At 31.9% G+C, this 21,406-nt stretch overlaps 2 protein-coding genes across 3 annotated transcripts in view; one reads left to right on the forward strand and one right to left on the reverse strand.

Moving 5' to 3' along the window:
- Positions 1–9,867, reverse strand: LOC109542155 (chloride channel protein 2). The gene is made up of 14 exons (XM_019911260.2): positions 9,474–9,867; positions 8,671–8,788; positions 8,414–8,557; positions 8,227–8,355; positions 7,863–8,153; positions 6,409–6,505; positions 5,175–5,288; positions 5,020–5,121; positions 4,628–4,862; positions 3,024–3,147; positions 1,926–2,195; positions 1,565–1,863; positions 1,421–1,516; positions 1–484 (listed from the first exon to the last, which is right to left on the reverse strand). Exons 1-14 carry the CDS (start codon positions 9,537–9,539, stop codon positions 146–148), a joined length of 2,424 nt encoding a protein of 807 aa, XP_019766819.2. The 5' UTR covers positions 9,540–9,867; the 3' UTR covers positions 1–145.
- Positions 9,868–14,130: 4,263 nt separating this feature from the next.
- LOC109542154 (chloride channel protein 2) overlaps positions 14,131–21,406 on the forward strand; it is a 55,717-nt gene continuing 48,441 nt past the window's right edge. Inside the window, exon 1 of one of the 2 annotated variants that reach the window (XM_019911255.2) lies at positions 14,131–14,644. The gene's annotated coding sequence lies outside the window, so the exon portion shown is untranslated. Of the gene's footprint in view, positions 14,645–19,004; positions 19,333–21,406 lie in introns of those variants that run through there. The other variant, XM_019911256.2, reaches the window with a different exon arrangement.

Consider the following 21,406-nt stretch of genomic DNA (forward strand, 5'->3'; position numbering starts at 1 on the left):
AAGTTTTAACAAATTTAATGAATTTGAACTAATGAGCTAATGACTGATTTTGTTAGTGGCTATTAAGGTATTAAGTTAAACAAGGACCTGAAATTAAATTATTGAAATAAATGAAGAAAACCCATTCAATTGAGAAGTCAGGTTTTTAACCCTTCTTCAGTAACGCGAAAGTTTCTTCCCTTTTTCCCTCCGTTATCCCATTTTCAACAACAGGCAACTGTCCATTATTGGCATCCTCTATTGCTTTCCTCAATTCCTTGACACCAACCACTCCAATCAATTTTCCTATTGCAGTTACGTATGCAGTGTTGAGATGCATCATGGAAAACAGAGAATGCACTTTTAAAAGCGACGTTTTCTCCACCAGCTGGAAAGGAGCAGGATCAATTTGGCTGGATCCTAAGTCAATTTCTTCACTCAATTGGTTTTGCTCCCAAGCGTCTTGTTCTTCCTTTGGTAGATCGCAAATTCTAATCACTCTGAGCTGCAATGATATTTAAAAGTTAAGTGCTTCGAGATGAATAAAAAATGTATAAATCAATAGGAAGCAGCTATGAAATACCTGTTTCTGAAAAATAAGTTTCTGGATATTTACTAAGTTGGGACGGTGCTGCAGATAAAATCAAACCGTACCCTACAGTGTTGTAAATTTAGAAGAAAAGTAGGCTAAAGTAGAGAAAAAGAATGAACCGAAATTTTCAATTGAATTGAACGTCCCTAAGATGGTCATGTGAATAGCAAAAACCAATTTTCTTAAATTCCAAAGGAGAAACGTTTGCGCCAACTAAGATCTAAAAAATAGATCCTATCGTGTTGTATGACCCTTTAAATATTGACCACTCAGGTCGGTTCTTATAATTGTTTTATTGTCAAATCCGGCTCAATCGAAAGACGGAGTTTCAGTTCTTTCTTAATTGTGTTTGCGTGAATGAAAAACATTTTTGTTTAAATACTCAAAATGTTATCACTGTGGATTTGGATTAATAGTGCAGAATGATGATGATAAATATCAGTTGTGGGTGAATTTTCTAGAAAAGAAATTGCCTCCATCATAGGAAAATGTGTCAGGTCATATAAAAAGAGTAAGATTCTCAGCATTTTTAACATAAATGCCAGACCGCGTTGGAAAAATATTTGTGGATCAGTCTGTGTTTTGAAAGAATTATTTTATGCCTCTCATTTCATATTCATATATAAATAACCGTCTTCACGAGTTAGTCGAGATAAAAGCGCACTTAAAATAACATCAACTTCGCATGTCGCCATTGAATACTTGAAACTTTTTAGCGGAATTTACAAGTGGAGTTTATTGGCCCCAGGTTCTAATTTTCATTTAATAAATAAACTCTCTTTAGGATTACATTTAGTTTTAAACTCACCCCCACTTTATAGCAAGATTTAGTTCACATTTTTCTCTTACCTTCTCTTTAACGTCATTTTTCTTTTTTATAGAACTGCCAGGAAATCCCATCATATTCAAGTTGTATTTGCTGAAAATTCTCTGTCTCAAAGCATCCTACAAGGACAATGATTCAAAACTGCAACTAATTAGCTTCAAACTTACTTCAGGCAACTTTTCTTCAAGCAGTTCATCGGCTATATTCTTCTCATTATTCGTGTCATCTTTATGTTTTATAACTTCCATTCGCCTGCCGAACCCAATTTGTCGTTCAATCAGCTCAATGAGCTCGTTTCTTGCAACACTTCCCAACAGGATCATGTTGCGAGCATTATCGACCAACGGAAAAACCCTAATTTGCTTGTTGGACTTAAGAATATTCTTCAATTCTTCATAGGTCATTCCCAGGTAAACAAATTTTACATCATGGACCATAAAGTCTTCAACGTATATTTGGTATATGGCTGCAAGTTAATAAGTCTCTACTTGAAGCATTTGGAAGTTGTTTTCAAAACATCAGTCTTACCACTACTGCTGGGCAGCAAGTCGGGTAAAAACGGCAAATTTCCAGCCTGTATAGCTAAATCGTATACGCTAGGAGTGAAAAATCGGGCAATTCCATTCGCAATTAAATTGGAAATCAAAACCGGTATTACGTGGCTTATTTGGGATGTCATTTCGAACATAATCACGCTGGTGGAAAGAGTGTGAGTTACAGCACCGCTCCATGCGACTGCACCCACTGTCGCATAAGCTCCCGGTAGAATTTTAGTAATTTTTCCTTTATATCGGACACCTAAATCAGATTGCATGGATAGTAACTGAACAACTTGTTGCGAAAAATCAAGGGCAGGTAGTTGGAAAAAAAATTAAAAATTTAAAAGTTTTCTACGTGGCTTAAGAATATTGATTCTATATCATCTCACCAAGTCCTTTGTTTATGTGGATTGTTATCAGAACGGTTTTAAGATCATTTTAAGCAGTTCTTTCAATTAAGTGCATTTATCCAATTTAAAATTAATTCAACATTATGTACCTATAATGGATAATGGAACTCGTTTTGTATGAGAATTTATTAGAAAGTCAACTTAAACCAGGGTGAAAATTTTCTAATTGATATAGATCTGCAAAAGCTTCGCTGTCGAACTACAAGGTTTTGGGATGTTAAGAAATGTTTGCCTTTTTATCCTTACGATTTATATGACTTTTTTGTAGTTCTCTCTAAATTAATATTGATACGTTTAGTTTCGCGCGGCCCTGACCAAATCATAAGAACTAATTAAATGTTTTGTTTGATTGGAAACTTTCCGTTTTTGGTAGTTTTATATCTATGGATCATTGAATTGAAAAACAAATTTCTAAAATTCTTAAAATGAGAAGAGTATTTTTAAAAACGTTTTACGGGTTCTAAAATAATCATTCACATAATCACGAAACAAATTTAAAACAGCACTGGAGCAACTTCAACACTCTAGTTGTTGTTCTTAATTATCACTAATCCCAAACGTTAAACTAAATGCGTTTTCGTCCTTGATCTTAGTTATTCTTTGTGCTTCTTATTTCAAAACTGTTCCATTTTGCTAGTGTAAGCTGGTGTATGATTTCTAAGACTCTTTAATTTTACCTTGAGGGAACCAAGTGGCCATTAGTTCGCCTCCAATACGTCCAAGAGCTGCCCCTGATCTAAAGTTGGGTATAAAAGTACCGCATGGAATTGGCATTGAAGCAGCCAAAATTGATGCTACAAACTTAAAAACAATATTGATAAGAACAGTGTGACAACCAATGAAAGTATGTTCATATTCAGTTGTGGCGTATCGTGTTAATTGTCTTACAAAATTAAGAATTGCATTCTGCGGCTTCGTAAGCAGAACATTTCCTTAATGTTAATTGTTAAGCTTAAAGTGATGTTATATCAACAAATAATGACGCTAATTTGTTTTTCAATATTATAATTTCCAGTCACGCAATATTTTCCAATATTTCACATCTGAATATAAGTACTGCGAATTACATATCTGAGCAAATAATAAATAAAATGTCAATATTTTCTTTTTCATTACTTTAACGTTCACTTCGACTGTCTATCCTCTGTTTACTTGTTTCCATTTTCCTCCTTTATTCAATTTATTTTGTGCATAAATATGAAATAAACATATACTCAAGTCGCCATGGTTTTCCAGGTTCAAGTTATAAGAAAATAGTTTTTAGAACACACTAGAAGGTCTAGAAAAATCTCACGAAATTAGTACTAACATGCCGACAATTTTTCAGTGCATGGAAGTAAAATTTGTCACTAGTATTAGGTATATACAAAAATGTGTATCAACTATACACAAAAATGTGTATTAATTTATATTGGGAACCATCCGACCTTTGCCATCACGAGTATGAAGCCAAGAAGGGCCTGTTCAGGTTCATGCAGAAGCAATAACGGCCGAAATATTTTATGTTAAAGTGGACTTCTGAAAAGTGATCAGTATTTAGAAGACTTTTTCACATCTTTGACTTGTCACTATGATAAAAGGCTATAAAAGTAAATTAATCGACAATTCAATGGTAGATGGAATGTTAAACTATTTGCGCTTATAACGGTTTGGAACTTGGCACAAGATGCCGAAAAAAAATTGCCAATCGCGATGATCATGCGAAACTAGATATTTATTTTTAGAGTTTTTTTGTGTCCCTACTGTTTTCGGGAATATCTTTAAATCTTTAATAATATAACAGTAACTAACGTAAAGTATTCAAAAGATTAAATAAACAATTTAAGTGACAAAATGTTGTAGCATTTAATAGTGTTTTATTAAGTCCTTGTATGCGAGTCTTCGCCTTTGATTTAGATGGTTGAAAAAAGTAAACATTCTGGGCGAGCCTCTGTTACTTACATATTGCAAGCAACAGAGAATAATTTAAAGCTAAACTAAAAAGTGATTGCAAAAGGAATTGCAAAAAATTATATTTTTTCATGTTGAAATGCACTCTTTTTGTCGTTAGGTATAATGGTAGCATTATGGTGAGAAAAACTTGCCCTCTATTTTAAAAAAATTGACAACGAGATGTATATTGCTGCCTAATCCAAGTTAAATAGATGGCGGCAGTATCAAAAATTCCCCAATAATTTGAGTCTATTTCATTCTTGGGTTAATTATAATTAAATATTGCACTTTTAGTAGAATGCTTCGGCGATTAGTTGACCATTTCGATTATATGATTCAATTCACTTACTTGATAAAATATAAACAAAACCAAATTAGCATAGATTCCTGTCCATCTTGTGGTCCAGTGTTTCAACACTTCTTGCTGTTCAAGAGTATGATTAGCTTGAGTCCAAGTAAAGTCGCTAAAAAGTTGAACCACCTGATCCTTGGGAATCAGATCGGATGCTATGAATTGACCAATACCGGGAGGCCATGTTACTGTTGAAATTATTAATATGATGAAAAATGGGTAGACAAATCGACTGAAAGTAAAATATATTATAAAAAATAAGCAGCATAAGCATAAAATGTGTATTATCCGCACGATTAGAATTTGGTATCGTACATTGCGTATACATTCAACCAAAACAGACAAAGGGACAAATACCTTCTGATATTTTTCAGTTTTTTTAAACTTACTTTGTTTTTTTAATCCAGTTAATACGTCTATTCTTCTTCATGTGCCTATTGAAAGCTCTTAAAATGAAGATGTAAAATGACCCTCCCAAGCCGCAAAGCACTCTAGAAAGCATTTTATAATTTAAATACAAAATTGCCAGAATTGTGATACCGACCCCAAAATGGCAAACGATATCAACTCCAAAGGATCATATGGAAAGTCGGTGATAAATTTAGTTGGAAAAACTACTCGGATTGTATCAGTACCATCAATCCAAACGTATAATAATCTGAAAATAAAGTAATTTTAATTGCAGCACGCCAATAAAATGATCAAAAAGCGATACGATTATTAACTAATGGGAGCACAGTTGAAAGCAATTGAAAGTGTACATTTATACAAGAAACCTAGATGTGAGTTTTGAACAAAAATGAAAAATTTTCTTCAAACAATTTTAATTAGAAGCATATAATAATTGAAACTGGCGAATTCTCAGGTTTAATCGATTAATAGTTTATGTGAGAATCGTTTGCTTCTTTCATTATTAAATTCTAGATTGACTTAGTTTTGAAAAAGTCTTGGAAACGTCTAAGTATTTAAAAGAATGCATTAAGAATTATTCTTATTAAAAGAAAAAAATATTTTTCTATGAAACACCTTGCCAAGAAATGACGCACAAATATACCCAAAAACACAATTTAATTTTTTTAAAAACTTATTTCAATAATTCATTGATTCCGCGAATCACAGAAATATAGTAGAAATGTATGGTTGAAAAGCATACCAAATATACAGGCAATCGGAAAATTATAAAAACTTTAATATTTTTTTTATTAAACCGACAAAAATGTTATTATATATATAAAAAAGTTTGTCGAAATTCGTGAGAAAAAATCTTCTAATCATATCAACAATTGGAGCTAAAGAATTCAATCGGTTATTGCTAGTCAGATGTTGGATTAACAGTTTATCTTATTCTGTTCTGTTTTTAGATGAGAACTTCAGAAAGATGTTGCTTTAAAAACGCCAAGAGAAAAGCTGAAAACACCGATAAGGGAACGTTTGTAAAGAATACGTTAACACATTTTGTTGCATTAATTTCTTGATGCTTTGTATGTTCTCATGCAAGTTTGGAATTTCTCAGCGGCATTAGCATTTATGCTATTAGAAAAATGCTCCAATAATAATTTGTTTCTTGGTCTCTGTGGTTCCAAATCTATCGGAACGCCAAATTCATTGCTAGAACGAACATGAAAATGTAGCGTTCTTGAATATAAATATATTAAAATTTCAAAAATAATTTTAATTAAAATAGTATTGAATAAATACACTACTCTCTAACAATTAGCGCTAAATGTGGTTTTCCTATACAAGCGGACCTACAAAATGTAAACAGTGGCACAGTGTACCTGTAAACAGTGGCACCCCAAACTGCAGCAAAGAATCCCCTCCAGTAATTTCGTACAGCATAATAAGCTGTTGAAATTTCAACACTGAAAAGTACTCCTATAAAAAACATATTTGGTTTTGAAAGACGTCGATTTCATTGTAATTAGTAAAATTAGTAAGTAAATTAAAAAAATTCTATTTCATTAAAAAATATTACTATGCGTTTAGGAAATATGTTGATTTAATTCGAAAAAAATTATCCATATTTTTTATCAACAAACATTAACAAAAATAAAGGCAATTTTTCCGAAAAAAAATATTAAATTAGCATTGCAAAGAATGTAAAATTTGAAGTATTTAAGGGAACAGTTTAATGCTTAAGGAAATAATTAATTTTACTATGGATAAAATAGTGAAATCCAGCAATACAAATAAACAGTTTGATATACATTTATGTAGATTACGCAATTACGAAATTATATTTCAATGGTAGATTGGAATCATATTTGTTCGTTTTTTGTTGAATAATAAAAAAAGATAGTCATTCTAGTAAAAATAAATTGAAAAATTACATAAGACATCCCATCCCCATTAACACAGAGAGGTGCAATGGACTATGTAATTTTTAAAATAACTTTTTTAAACTTCAATTTAGTAAAATTGAAAAAAATTACAATATTAAACTAGTAATGAAAAACGTAATGAAGTAATGAAGCACAAATAGGAAGTTATAAAAAAATTAAATAAAATTAAAGACTCAGGAGTTATTTATCAAACCTGTTGTAAAATAAAATATTGTAACCGATTATTTTATTTATTTGTGTTTTTAGCAAAACTGCGAAACTAAGTTTAAATTATGAATATGTTTTCAATTTAGTTCCAGTAATTGGAAAAAAAAATTTACCCACAATATTACAAACTTACGACTATATTAACGGTGTAAAACATGCATGAGAGAAAATAGTTTTTTTATTATAATCCATTATAATGTGATTTTTAATTATTTGTGTTCTTAAAGTTACATTAACGTTTCTATTTTGTTGTTGAAAATGAAAGATAAATACCTTTGTCAATTATATTAGCTATGAAAATAAAGCTATTCGTAGCAAGAAGAAAACGAAAAAGCGACGAAATGATTCTCGTTCAATTCTTAACTATTCTTGCCCGTTATTGTCGTAGACAATTTCTTTTCAAGCGCTTCTTGCAGCTGCAAGAATTTTCAATGATTCCGACATTTTGACAACAAATAAATGTAAATTTATCTAGGTGTGCTCTGTATGGCCTAGAAAGCGTTTATTTGTTTTGCATAATATTTTGCAATACCGATTTGGAAAGCAAATCAAAAAACCATGTATGTTTATTTAAACCTGCTTTTCATTTGTACACGTTCTGCATTTACTGGAAGTAACAGATGAAAACCTGCACATCCTGTAAATAAAACGCAACACTTATTGTATAAAAAAAAACAAAGTACCTCCAATAGGAGCATTGAAAGTGCACGCAACTCCCACTGCATACGCGGCACCTATTAGCTCCAATTTTTTGTTCTCATTCAAATAAACGCTCTTGAAACTGGAGAAGTATTTGCCCATTTTGGTTACCAATATACTGGACATTTGAATCAAGGGCCCTTCTTTCCCCAAGGGTAATCCGCTGCCAAGAGTAGCCATAATTCCCATCCATTTTGCAATTAGCACGCGAAAAGTTAGGTACTCTTTGAGGTAGATGCCTCGAAGGCATGTTTTAATTTGAGGTACACCGGAACCTAAACAGTATTTTAACTTAATTAAAATGATTGCTGATAGGCGCCCGAAGCCGGAAGGATACGAAGGGCTTACCTACTGCTTTAGGGGCAATTAGAGAGGTAATACCGACGTCCCACAGGATTAAAACGACAGGGATTGACACCCAGGCCACCCATTTCGCAAAGTATCGATCAGCCAGTTCGCTGAATAACATTGCTCGAGCTGAAAATCATTGAAAGTTTTTCTGCGGCATTTGTGCAATTTTCCCATATACATATACCTTTACCGCACATTGCAGCTCCTTGATCGATTGAATAGCTTATAATGGCAACGAATATTCCGAGAGCGGCCAAAAACAGCCACTCTTCCCCAAAATATCCAAAAGTGTTTCTCCATACTTTAGCACAACCCCTATAAAACTTTCCTACAAAAGCAGAAAAGGAACAAAAACCGTTGACAAAAGGAATTAATATTTTGTCGCTCAAGATTTGCCATTTAGTGCTTGAACACGAACTTTGGAATGTTTTTCTCTATTACCTTGATATATCTCAAATTCTCTTCGTCTAGCTTTTTCCAGTTCTTTCAGCTTCCGTTTATCGCATAATTGTTTTTCCCTTAATGTTTCGTATAAATCTTCTAAAGATTTGTTGAAATACTATAAGGCAAGACAGTAAAATTGCAAAACGTGTGTTTAATTACAACTTGTTTCTAAACTGGTCTATAGAAAAATTAATTATTTCTTAACAGTACTGGTTTTATGGAATTTTCATGTTAATGAAAGCAGCAAAATATAAAATTAATTAATTAAAAGCTCTTTAATAACTATTTATAATTAATAATTCCTAAATATTATGTAAATACTATTCTATTAGAAGGATTTATAAGCAGACCCAAATGCGCAAAATTAAACAATTTCAAGCTAAAATTCCATTCTACAAACTTTCAAAATCTTCCATTATTGTGAAACTTTATTCTTCTCTATTAAGTAGATTTGCGGAAATAAAGCTGGTAATGGCCACGTAAATGAGAAAATATTTTCAAAATATTAAGAATTTGTCGATAATACGTATTTCAAAAAGAGGGAATAAAAAAAATGACTTTTTGCTAAATAATGACTAAATACGGTTCGTAAAGAAATTAGTCAATAAATAGATGGCTCTAAAATTTTATTTCCCTCTGTTTTCTATCTTTCTTAATTACATTAACTTCAATTCATTGGGATTTAAAAGTTGTAGTTCCATTTTACCAACAAAAAACAATTAGTAGAAAATCAAATCAAATAAGTAATTTAATTCCAAAATATATTTTGAAATTTGAAATAAAATAAAATAATTAAATACCTGTACTGTAGAATATTTTGCATCGTAAAGTTGGGAACTAGGCAAGTACTTTCCTCTACCACTCATTTTCGTTTTTTAAGTCGGCAATTTCCTACAATTTTTTCATTGTGCAAGTCGAAAGAGTACTATGATAATCCAGTTAGTTTGCGGAACTGTCCTTGTTTGGTATTTACGTTTGCCAAACGTGATACCAATAAAGAACAATAAAATTAACTACTGGTATATACGTCGGTTATGTACCCGGGGTAAATAGTACTCATGACTGTATTTGTACAAAGGGCAATAAATGTATAAAAGGGGGTTTTTGGCTGGCGGTAAACTGCTTAAATATTTGGATAATGTCTTTGATATATTTGATCTTTACTACATTGCACTAGAACACGTACAAAAACGAAAAAGATCAGCAGCATACAAAAGAAATATATTTCGCAAATCATTTAATGGTTTTTTAAATATTTTGCACATTAGAGTAGAAATTATAACAAACGTTAGATTTTAAAAGCAGTTTTGCACTTCAGGGCATAATTTCAACTATATTGTTTTAATAAAATATAAAAATCCCATACAAATAGAAGTATAAAACATATTATCCATGCGGTTTAAATCTTTTGTCGCTTTTGCATTTTTAAAACCGTAAGATGTACGCACAGATTCGAATCCCCCCAAAGGCAACATGAAACGGTTTAAACAGATTTTCTCAACACAAACCGAAAGCGAAGCTACAATATACGAAAAATATGTTGTATGTATTAAGGAAATCGACAACCTGTAAAAAATGTAAATACAAAAGCAAATTTTTTCGAAAAATATCTTGCAACTCCTTTCTAATGGTGAATGTAGTACCCAAATTATCATGGCGAATGTCGCATTAATTTGTCCATCTTTTCATTATCAGGTTTATACTGGGTACATGCCTTTATAAAATATTGCAACTTTTTCATAATAGAGAAAATTAAGTTGCTTTATTAATTTCAATTTGCGTTATTCCATAATTAACAATTTTATCTGGAATTACGCAGATAATTTATTTAATGAGCTACAATTCGAATACAAAGTTTATTTCATAGGATCCGCTAAGGATTCTGTTTTTTTATCTCCATTATTACAAAATTTTCTGAAGAGAGATTTTTTTCGAATGCTGAAAAGTACATTTGCTCGATTGAGGATTTATAAAATATAAAAATTAATTGGCTTTGATGTTGGCCAAATGTTTTCTATTTAATCAATCTGCAGCGACCATTTTTCTCAATGGAAGGAATGGATTTTCCCATTCGCATGGGAGAAATGAACTATTTAAAGATGTAAAAATTTGAAGATGCATAGTCGTCAATAGAAAATATGTCCGTTATTTTGAAAATTAAAAAATAGAAAAGTATGGCACAACCAAGCGCGCTTAGCACATTCCAGTAGATATTTTATAGCAAGTTTAACTTCGAATTCATTATAAAATTTAAGTGAAAACTGTAAAAATCGTAGAATACATCAATATTTATCGGGTATACCGTGGGCACAAGATCAAAAATATACTAAGACAGTATTCTTAAAAAAATGTCTGGCTAATCTATTGATGGTCAAAGTGCTTCACAAAAATGTTGTTTTTTGAACTAACGCGAGAATCGGCTGTGAATTTATTCTTATGTAAGCCTCACATTTTTATCGTTCTATCGATCAACCCACTTTTTTCGCTTTGTCAAAATTACCATGACTTTTTATTTGGTTACGGTAATTAACTCACTTTTATGGTCGACGCACTAATAGTCTTTTTTACAGAGGATGGTCAGCAAGGTGGTCCCACCTGACAGCGAACTTAGGTGCGAAAGGAAAGTTAAGGTGGAAATCCCAATAAAAACAAGTTGGAATACTAGGACAGTGGCTGTGCGAAAGGGGGAGCAATGTTGGTACACCATAGGCTCATGGGCGCCCATTACGACGGTCTGGAGCAAGCGTGTACCCACAAGACATCAACAGGGGAGAGTTCTTTTCGCTGGAAAAATGGACGAGTGTTTCAGGAGGAATCATATGCAATCCTCGAGGTTGCCACAGATAGGGAGGTTACAGAAGGGCTAGAGCAAGTGACCGAGATCTACTCTGCCAGCCAGGCTGCTCTCAAGGCACTCTCAAGTATTAATATGGGCAGTAGACTGCTCCAGGACTGCTGGGATGCCGTGAACAAAGTGGCAGAACAGAAACAAGTAAACATGCGGGCCCGTCCATTGGCGGATCTTCTGAGAGCCCAATAACTGCCGAACCTCACATATGGTTAAGTAACCGACAGGTAGCAAGCCTCAATGAGGTTTTTAGAGGCACCGCAGAGATGGCGAAAAGGGCCTTTAACGCCTACTCGCCGAACCCATCGGGTCCCCCCACGATACTACCAGTACTTGGGCCGAAGCACTAATCGTTTTTTTACATTTTTGTACTCTTTGCAAAATCTTGAAGCAGCCTTAGTTTTTGCGAAAAAATATTCCTATTTTCTTGCAAATAACAATTTTTAGCAATAAGTATTTTGTTGAATTATGAAATATTAAATAGATATTTAGCTAGAAGAATTCAATGTTAGAAAACTTGGGCTTTCTACTGAGGTATCAAAGCTATAATATACGTACCTGCATATCATTGTATACTTTAATTAAATAACTTTTATAGCAGAGCTGCAAAATTTCACTTACACTATACTTCACTACATCATCTTTTTTTCATAAATTGAAATAAATTGCAACTTGACTTCAAACGAACGTTTTCTGGTAACAGAATCTTTAAAAAATCCCTAAAACGCACAGTATTTGATTCATAAAATCAAAATCGTTGTACTGCCCGTTAAAATTAACGCTACCTTTCACATTTGATAATTTCGAGAGGCAAACGGTGCGCACCAAGTGAAGAAACCCCAGTCTCAAAGAGTTTTCGAAATAAATGATTATACACTTTCGCTTTTTCAGTTCGAGAAAATATTTTTGGAAAAACATCTTGGAAAATATTTTTGAAAGAAATAATTATTTCGGTTTTGTTCATAATTCGATGCTGAAAAAGTTTAGCAAAAATTTTTGCAAAGCGGTGAAGGAGGCGAGTGATATGAATATAAATAAAATTTATCTTTTTATTTTTCACAGAAAATACCTAAAAATTGTCAGCATTTTAAGTAAAACTAAAAAAAAAATGCGATTTTTTTGCGTTTTCGATTAACGGTTTTCTACCTTTAATGATTTTCGGAGAAATAAGTAATAACGGTTTTGTCCCGAATTCGACGCCGAAAAAATTTTTACTAAGGTATTAATTTTTATGTAACTGAAACTCTACAAAATAGAGCATTTTTGAGTAGAAAGTGAAGCAAACAAAAAATCAGTTAAAACTAAAAAACCACCATTTTTTCTACAAACTCTTACAGTTCAGAGGTATGGAGGTGACGAGATTTCCAAATAATCTGTTATAAACTTTCGCTTATTCTGTTCGTTTTTTGATGGGAAATTATTTTATTTTTGTTCCAAATATGAAGCTGGAAAGGGATTTAAAAACTTTTTACAAAGCGACGAAGGATTCGAGATTTATTTCATAATTTTTCGCGTAAAATACCTTAAGTATTTTTAAGTTAAACTTTAGAAAATTGAGCATTTAGAAGAAAAAGTAACTTGCCCAAGAAATTTGAAGACATTTCAAAAATATTATTAATAAATAGCCATTAAAATAAATCTAAAACAAGTAGAAAGAAGTCATCAATATTTTCTCAGCAATGGAACTGAGTTACTGCGCCGGTGCGTTAAGTCGGCGCACTGTGTCAACTCCTAAAAATTGAAAATTTACTGTGGCCTAATTTGGAGTCTCGCCAAGAAGAATATACTGTATGTATGTTCGACATTTTTATAAGTTTAAGCAAATTTTTCAATGCTTTATTTGAAATATTCAGCTATACCTACTAACAGTTTACCAAACGGCGATTGAACTCCTTAAAAATATGGCTAACAGCTCCATTCATCAAGTAATCCCCCACATTGTCTCAAATGGAATATGGGAAATTTGGGATCACATATGAATCATAAAAGCATAGATGACACACCCTGTAGATTTGCCATAGAAAGCAGTAATTTAGCAATTCAGAGATAACGTATCATAATAGAAAGGCGAAGTAGGCTATCCAATAGTCTACGTCATAAATATACACTAAGCATCGGAATAAATTGTATTCGTCTGTACAGTTGGACTAGCAAAATTAAGGCGGGTTTAATGAGTGGAGAAATAATAAAATTTTGATGATTCTAAAATGAACGTTACCTAGCAGGAGCAGAACTTGATCTTCGATGAGCGTTTGATAAGACAGATATTAAAATTTTCAAGTAGGCTTTATCATTTTATAGCGACTAAGGTGCAATAGGTGAGGACTTGATTGGCGTTTGAGATATGCTCACATCATATCTCGAATAATCAGAGAATAAAATATATGTTTTCTCTACTTTGAAATCTTGCTGATATCTGCAATTAGCTTGCTTGGTCAGTTAGGACAAAATGTTCGAATCGCCAGTCAAAAGTACAAGTTAAATAATAATCTGCGTATTAATATCCGTCATCGATACACTCCTTAAGATACTATGAATAGTCAATTGACACCAGCTGATGGCATATCGCCAGTTACCTCTACGAGAGACTACAAAGTTCGGTATCGAAAATTCAAGATCACCGTGGATCATTTGAACTGCGGATATCTTTGGACGGTCAACAACTTACAAACTATTTTACTTGTCTCATTTGAACAACGCAAACAGCATGTCTTCAAATCTATCTGTTTACACTGTTTTTGAACTCATATAAGCTTACAGGCAATTACTAAGATGCTTATTCATAGCATTTTGCAACAAAAGTAAAATAATGCTCAGTATCGAGTGAGACATTACGCAAAGGGATTTTAAAATCTCCGAAGCTCGTTGAAATTCTTAAGCATTCGAAAAACAAACGGATCGTTTCAGAGGAGATAAGGATTTCTTATCTATCAAATAATGTGTTTGCTTATTGAGAATGATAGAATAAATACCGAGATTTTTTAGATAATTAGTTGTGATTTTGGTTTTTGTGCGAAAAGTTGCCATTGCTGTGAGTAAGTGACCAGAAACTAGTTTTTTAAATCATTCCGGATTCTTCTCAAGAGGAGTACAGTTTAGTTGAGTAAATAAAAATCTTCACCGGTAAGTTCTCGATTTGTTAGGTATGAATCGGATTCACTAAAGTGGCCTGGCTTGGGATTTTCCCATGGGCCTGGTAACCCATTTCGCTAGCGTACCCATGAATATTTGTTGTATGTGTAATTGGTAATACTTAAATATTACACGCTACATATTTTGCATGCGTTCAATTCGTGTTGAATATACCGGATGTAAATTAAGTCTCTTTACTCTACAACTTAAAAGTTTTTTTCTAAATGTTGAGAGTTAAAGTATAGAGACGCTATGTTTTTGTTTCCTTGGTAATTTTAATATTTTCTAATACCGGTATTACACTACGCACTTTTCTTCGATTTATTGGCATATAATAAATGACAAAGATTATCGTCTTGACCGTCATCGACTCTACACTTATTAACTAAATTATTCTCGCAATAAATTGGTGCAATTTAAGTAAAACGAACGTAAATTTCAATACTTTAGTTCTTTGGTGTTGGTAACGACGTGTATATCGTAGCACATGATCCAAGACCCAGATTCTTTGGTTATGCCTTCAAAGAAGCGACTAATTTTCTTTATTAATTTGCTAAACTTATTGCATATGCTAACACAAATCTTCAACACCTGAGACACAATTTAATATAACGAAAAAGTATTTTAACCGCTAATTTCTTGTCACTTTACGAGTTCGAAAATGGTTTTCAACATCTTCATTGCACAGTGAGCAAGTAACACACAGCCCCAAAAGTTGCTGTCCGCAATAAATCGTACGATTTATCGATCTCAGCCCGACTCCTCGCTTTACGCTCATATGTCTATCGTTGGTTACCATCAGTAATTCACGCAATTTACTGGCCGATAAATTGGGTAAAAGTGCGTAGTGTAATACCGACATAACTAGTATACCTATTGTTTACAACACCGCTTACTTGCGCATTTTGCCTCATCTTTATGGTCTATGAATGGACTGTATTTTCTCACTTTTTATAGCAAATAGTCCATCAAATTTGTAATTTTTTCTGAGGCAATAAAGTATATTTTGATCTGATTAAAAATTAATATTGAGAGCGTTTGCTGAATTGTCCACCTAGGGGGTTTCTACGACATATTTTTACGATGGTTAATAAAAAATTATTATTGAGAAGCAAATTAATTTACAATTTTTTTTTTCGATGGTAATTTTTATCAATCTAATTATCTGCATTTTATATCTTCTTCAAATGGTGCCTGATACAGAGTCTGTTAGTAAGTTATTAAACATTAAATATAAACACAAATTTCTGCCAAATTGTCAAAACTGTTTTAAATTTAATTTAAATTTAGTTGTTTACAAAAAAAAGTAATATAATAATAATTTCGATGATTTTAATTCAGGCGTATGTCTTTGGTCTGCTTTTTTACTTTGGTCAGATTTCAGGTATGATAAAATTAAATAAATATGGCATTACACAATCACCTTGATATAATGAAAACGCGTTCATCAAATTTACGTAGCTTTTTATGATTTTACTAAAATTGCAACAGAAACAAGTTGAGTTCTGCGACAATTATAAAAGTGCATTGACAATTATGCGATCTATTGAATTATTTGTTTAAAAAGTGCAATTGATTACACGTTTATTTAAAAGTTTTGAAGCTTTCTTTCTGTACAATTTATTACATTCACAAGTGACTTTATCAATTACATTTTTATACTCATCCCAAAGAGTGGATTAAAACATGGAAAAAGACATACGGGCATACCAATTTAGCTTTAGACCGAAGCAAACTGGATTTCATCCACTGTTCAAAGCAAATTCAAAACCATAGAAAAGGTTACTCAAAAAACAAAACACTTTCGATCATCAACTTACACAGAGAAAGGAATCAGCAAAGAGACAACCAACCACAAGGCAAATGCAAGGCAAAGCGATTTGTCGAGCATAAGACAAATACTGACACATTCTTAGAGCAAACGAAGCGAGCAAAAAGAAACTCCAAACGGCACATACAAACCGCTGAAAAAATCGCAGTAAGATGAATTTCAAAAGTAAGGAATCCCCAAAAAGCCCTTACGCAACCCTTGAAACCAATACGATCTTTAAATGTGACAAAAATATCAAAAAGACTGGCACAGTTACAATCAAAATTGAAAAACAACAGAACGATAATAAAACCCCATGTTTCACGTGATAGACAGAACAATTTCGTAAACCAGTTTTGTAACGAGACTATTTTCATTTGGTCTTTCGCAAATTTTCTACTTTGATTAATTCAATTTCAGTCAATAAAATAATTCTGATAATTATTGAAATTTAAAACTTCTTTTACGTATTTCGTTTTGGTCAAATTCATCAAATTTTCAAATGACCATTATTGTATGAAATGAAAATACCTTTTAGATACATTTTTTATTACTCCCTTCTATATTCCAGCGAACATTTCTCTCTCTTAATCAACTAACTTAACTAATAGATATAAATAGAAATTGATTTAGTTATTTTGTCTCTTTGAATTAAAAATTGAATTGTTAATTCTCTTTGCTGATTTTTAGTTGTTCAGTGGTCATAAAAATTGATAACAAATATTTTTTGGAAAATGAGTGTAAATTGAGAATATGTTATCGATTCGTTTAAAATTTTTATTCATCTTTTATATAACTTAATTCAAACTGTTTTATAAAAAGTATTGCCAAAAATGAGTGATGAAAAGATCCAAAATTGACAAAACTTCATTTTAAATTGAAATTCAATTAGTGTTTTTCTACCTACTTAATTTTGTACGTTTTTAACTTTCGGTTTGATTACATTTAGTATGTACTTAATAATTAATGTCAACAGTCTCATATATTGATTCAAGCTACTTTCAATTTTTGGGGTAGTTTATCTACATTTTGCACAGCTTTCTAATAGAGTTTCTGATATGGTTTTCTCTAATCAATTCTAATTACCACTGCAAAAAAACCTACGACTTGTCTGGAAACAAATCATGTTCAAGTCTATTCTGCATCAAACTGGTTAATTTCAACCAGTCGGTACAATTTGTAATCAAATTTGGTTTTCTACAACCATCATTTTAGCGGATCCGATAAAACCGAATTTGTTTTAACAGCCCGTCAAGTGACCTTATTGAAGCTGACGAGCAATTACAATTGGTAAATAATTTAATGGTGATTAGTTTAAGCAATTCTAGCAAATTCCTTAAACCAATAACCCAATATGTGTGGAAAACAACAGGAGTTACACATACAACATAGATCGTTTAAATTCAAAATATAAAATAATTGTAATTTCAAAAATAGCTAGAGGTAACAGAAAACAACATTTAGAGTACATTCGAAAGCATCTAAACTATTCAGGGCGTTGTTTGTTTCACTTCAAATTTTCCAGTTCCTACTAGTTTTCGAATAGTCGAAATATTGCTAAAAGCTATTTAAATAGACACCGCAGAGCGTAAAATCAGAATACACTAATTTTAATAAAATGACCACCACTCTCTAACACTCGGATCATGAAGTTAAGGAACATAATTAACTTTAAATAAAATAATCGGATATTAAAAAAGTACAATTGCTTATTAATACTATCTCCAAATGCGAACTTGTAAATACTTCAAAGGTAAAAAGTTCCAAACCTGAAATTCCGGTTTTTTTCTCTGCAGAATTAACATCAACCGATCAGCTGACGCAATATTTGTTTATTGTTCGTACACGTGATTTCATGTTTAATACACAAATTAACGTTGCCTTGTTGTGGACTTATCGATAATAACTTTCAAGTTGTTTTTGAGACGTTTTCAAATAAATTAACACATGGGTAATTAATTTTATTGTTTGAGCTCCTAACAAAAACAGTTAGCACTTTCCTGATAGGTAAATTTACCTCGGTTTAGTAAATATTTTTCATGCTCGTGTTTCAGCCATCGCCTTGTGGATTTTCTGAATGTATCTTCAAATAGAATTTTAGAGAGTTTCTCTTGAAGACTTATGAAGGAATGACACAACCATGGTCGTAATTTGCAATTTAAATCAAACAAGACATACACAAACAGAAAAAGATAAATTCAAAGGACAAGTTGGAGCTTTCGCGCAAAAAGTTAATTATGAAAATTACCATTAAAATATTTACTAATATTGCTATCAGCAAGTTTACAAAACTAAATCGCATGCACGCTTCATAAATTTAAATGCATTTACATACCAGCAATCGCAAGTAAGTAAACGTAAGACATAAAAATAATTTCGTTGCCCTTAACGTTCCAGTTCATATCAAGCACACAACCATCTTTTGACTAACGTATTTATATTTATTAATGTTCTTGTGTTAATTAGCGCTTACAATCTCAAACCATATTTTATTGGCCTCATTCCAAGAAAAAAAAACAATCACTGCTCCTCTATTTTAATACTATCTGAAAGTCTGCGGGCTCCGAGTCTGGTCAACACGGTGGTCAGGCCATCAGCCAACTCTGTGTTTTGATAAATTGCGAAACGAATTTTTCGTTTATTATTGTACGGGAGTTATTGTTGTATTATCTAGTGTCCACTTTCGATTACAACTTTTCAGTTATTCGGTTTTCATGAGTTTGTATTGAAGTGTTGGTTAATGAGTGGGATTTTTCAATATTGTGGACGCTAAGATGTTTGCTGATGGTGTTAAATAAAATCGCACTAAAATTTAAATAAATGGTCCTGTTATTTACGTGAAAGGTATATAAACTTGCTGTTTATCTGGGTTAGTTGTTTGATGATTTAATTAATCAATTTGAATTATTTAATTTAAGATTAACAGTTTATCAACATATGAAGAAATTTTATGAATTTAAGTGAACTGTTTTAAACTAAGCAAACCATAAGATGAAGAAATCCATATAGAAAGGACGCTTGGCTGGCGGTGATTTTAGAAATTCAATTTTGCTTTGTACTGTATCACAATTAATTTATATGGAACTCAGAGGGTATCAAGCAATACACATTTTTATCGTTTCTAAATACCTGAAATGCAATGAAAATTTCTGCAATCCGATCAGAGTCGTTTAGTATTTTGCTTTTTTCTCCTTCTGGCGTATTGGCTCGGTCCATTTTTTTTGGATTATAAAATTTCAATTTCAACAAGTTCTGTTCATCTGTTGCACTAAAGATTTAGCTCAAGATATTAAGTATAGGTAGTGATTCATCTGAAACTTTATGAGTTTTATAATATATATAACTTTTACCTAGAATGCAGTTTTAATCGGGTCACTAGTTAAAAAACATAAAAATAAATGCATGTTGAATTCTGGAAATTTAAACTGGTTATTAACAGGTAAAAGATATGAACACGAGGACGAACATTTGCACTAATTTATGAGGTGTTTAAGTATTCAACGTATCGTCTATAATCTGTTCCATTTTATCCAAGATCACGAGGTGATTTTGAAATGGAATTTCAAAATAATTTATTGCCGTTAATTAGCACACTGTTAAGTGTTTTGTCAAATAAACACTTTCAGTCATAATTAGTGTAAGCTGCAAGTGAAAAATGTGCTTTGCTGATTTCAAAACAATTGTCATAGAAAATGTCATTTTCCTTATGAATATTGACACACAAATGATATATTTTTGTAGCTGATCAATTTTGTACGTTAGTTATTTGAATTTGTTTCCTTTTGAAGTTAATGGAAGCCAAGAACTTGAATTGATTGCAGTTTAAACTAACTATCACCGATTATTAAATATTCAACAAAGTGTTTCATGAAGTTAAAGTAATTGAGTATATTGGACAAAATATACAGCTACTCTCAGATCTCATTCCAGCCACTAATGATAAATCAAGGATTATAGTTTTATAAGTGACTTTCATCAGGCTTCGGATTTAAAATGATGGATTTTTATTGTATTGCTGGAATTACAAATTTATAATTTTACCTGCCACGGCTTTAAAGGTATTGTTTGCTGATCTTTTTCAGATCTCAGATCTAAATTGATATGGTGATTTTAAACATTTCTTGTGAAGATGCCAGTGCTTTTAATTACAAGAATTTTATATATTATATGGAATTCTATATATATTTATAATATATTTTTTTATCGGGTTCCGCCGGTTCTAGTAAGTTTTGAAATCAGTACTTTATATAAAATTAATTAATATTTTACCCGAAACTGTTTCGCCATTTTCCACAACAAACTTCTCTTGCAACTTCTTACGTGCAAGATGAGAGCTTAGATGTAAGCTCTCATAAGCTACAATCAATCGGAAACGAATATCAACAAAATAATTTGTACTATTTGGTGAAATAAATGTAGACTGTTGACCCGACAATGTTTTTTTCAGTGCATATTTGACGTACTTATTCTATCTTAATTCCTGGATTAGCGTCATTGATAAGCTCTGGATTAAAAAGCTTTCAATTCACGTGCTTATCATTGCCAGTCAGATGGGCAAGATTACTTACTTAACGATTTACTTTTGAGTCATTGGATGGATCAGCTCAATCCAAATTTATTACAAATAAGCGCCCTATTGAGACTTTTACAACCGCTCAATGATTTTTGTTTATTTAATATAATTGGAATTCTATTTTTGTTAATTTGTTTACGTTTTTTATATTAATTGCGTTATTGGTATTTTCCTTTGAGTTCTAAGGCAATTAATTGGTTGAAAAAATGCGATAATTAATAATTGAAAACGAACCAGATTTTATCCTTGTCTGTTCAATTCTGTAACAATCATTGTCTGTTTTTTAAACTGCAAATTTCATGTTTGTTTTATAAACTACAAAAAAGTCGTTTTTATTGATGAGAAATTTTATTATTTTACAGCACTAATA

The sequence above is a fragment of the Dendroctonus ponderosae genome, unplaced genomic scaffold, assembly GCF_020466585.1.
Source record: "Dendroctonus ponderosae isolate FM_Combo_2020 unplaced genomic scaffold, Dpon_F_20191213v2 Dpon_F_20191213_4, whole genome shotgun sequence".
Lineage (NCBI taxonomy): Eukaryota > Metazoa > Arthropoda > Insecta > Coleoptera > Curculionidae > Dendroctonus > Dendroctonus ponderosae.

Coding starts and splice junctions, on each gene's coding strand:
- LOC109542155 (XM_019911260.2), bottom strand. CDS start 9,539: ATGAGTGGTAGAGGAAAGTACTTGCCTAGTTCCCAACTTTACGATGCA. Junction 8,356..8,413: donor AGCTGCAATGTGCGGTAAAG/GTATATGTATAT, acceptor AATGATTTTCAG/CTCGAGCAATGTTATTCAGC. Junction 3,148..4,627: donor TTTTGTTTATATTTTATCAA/GTAAGTGAATTG, acceptor ATTGTTTTTAAG/TTTGTAGCATCAATTTTGGC.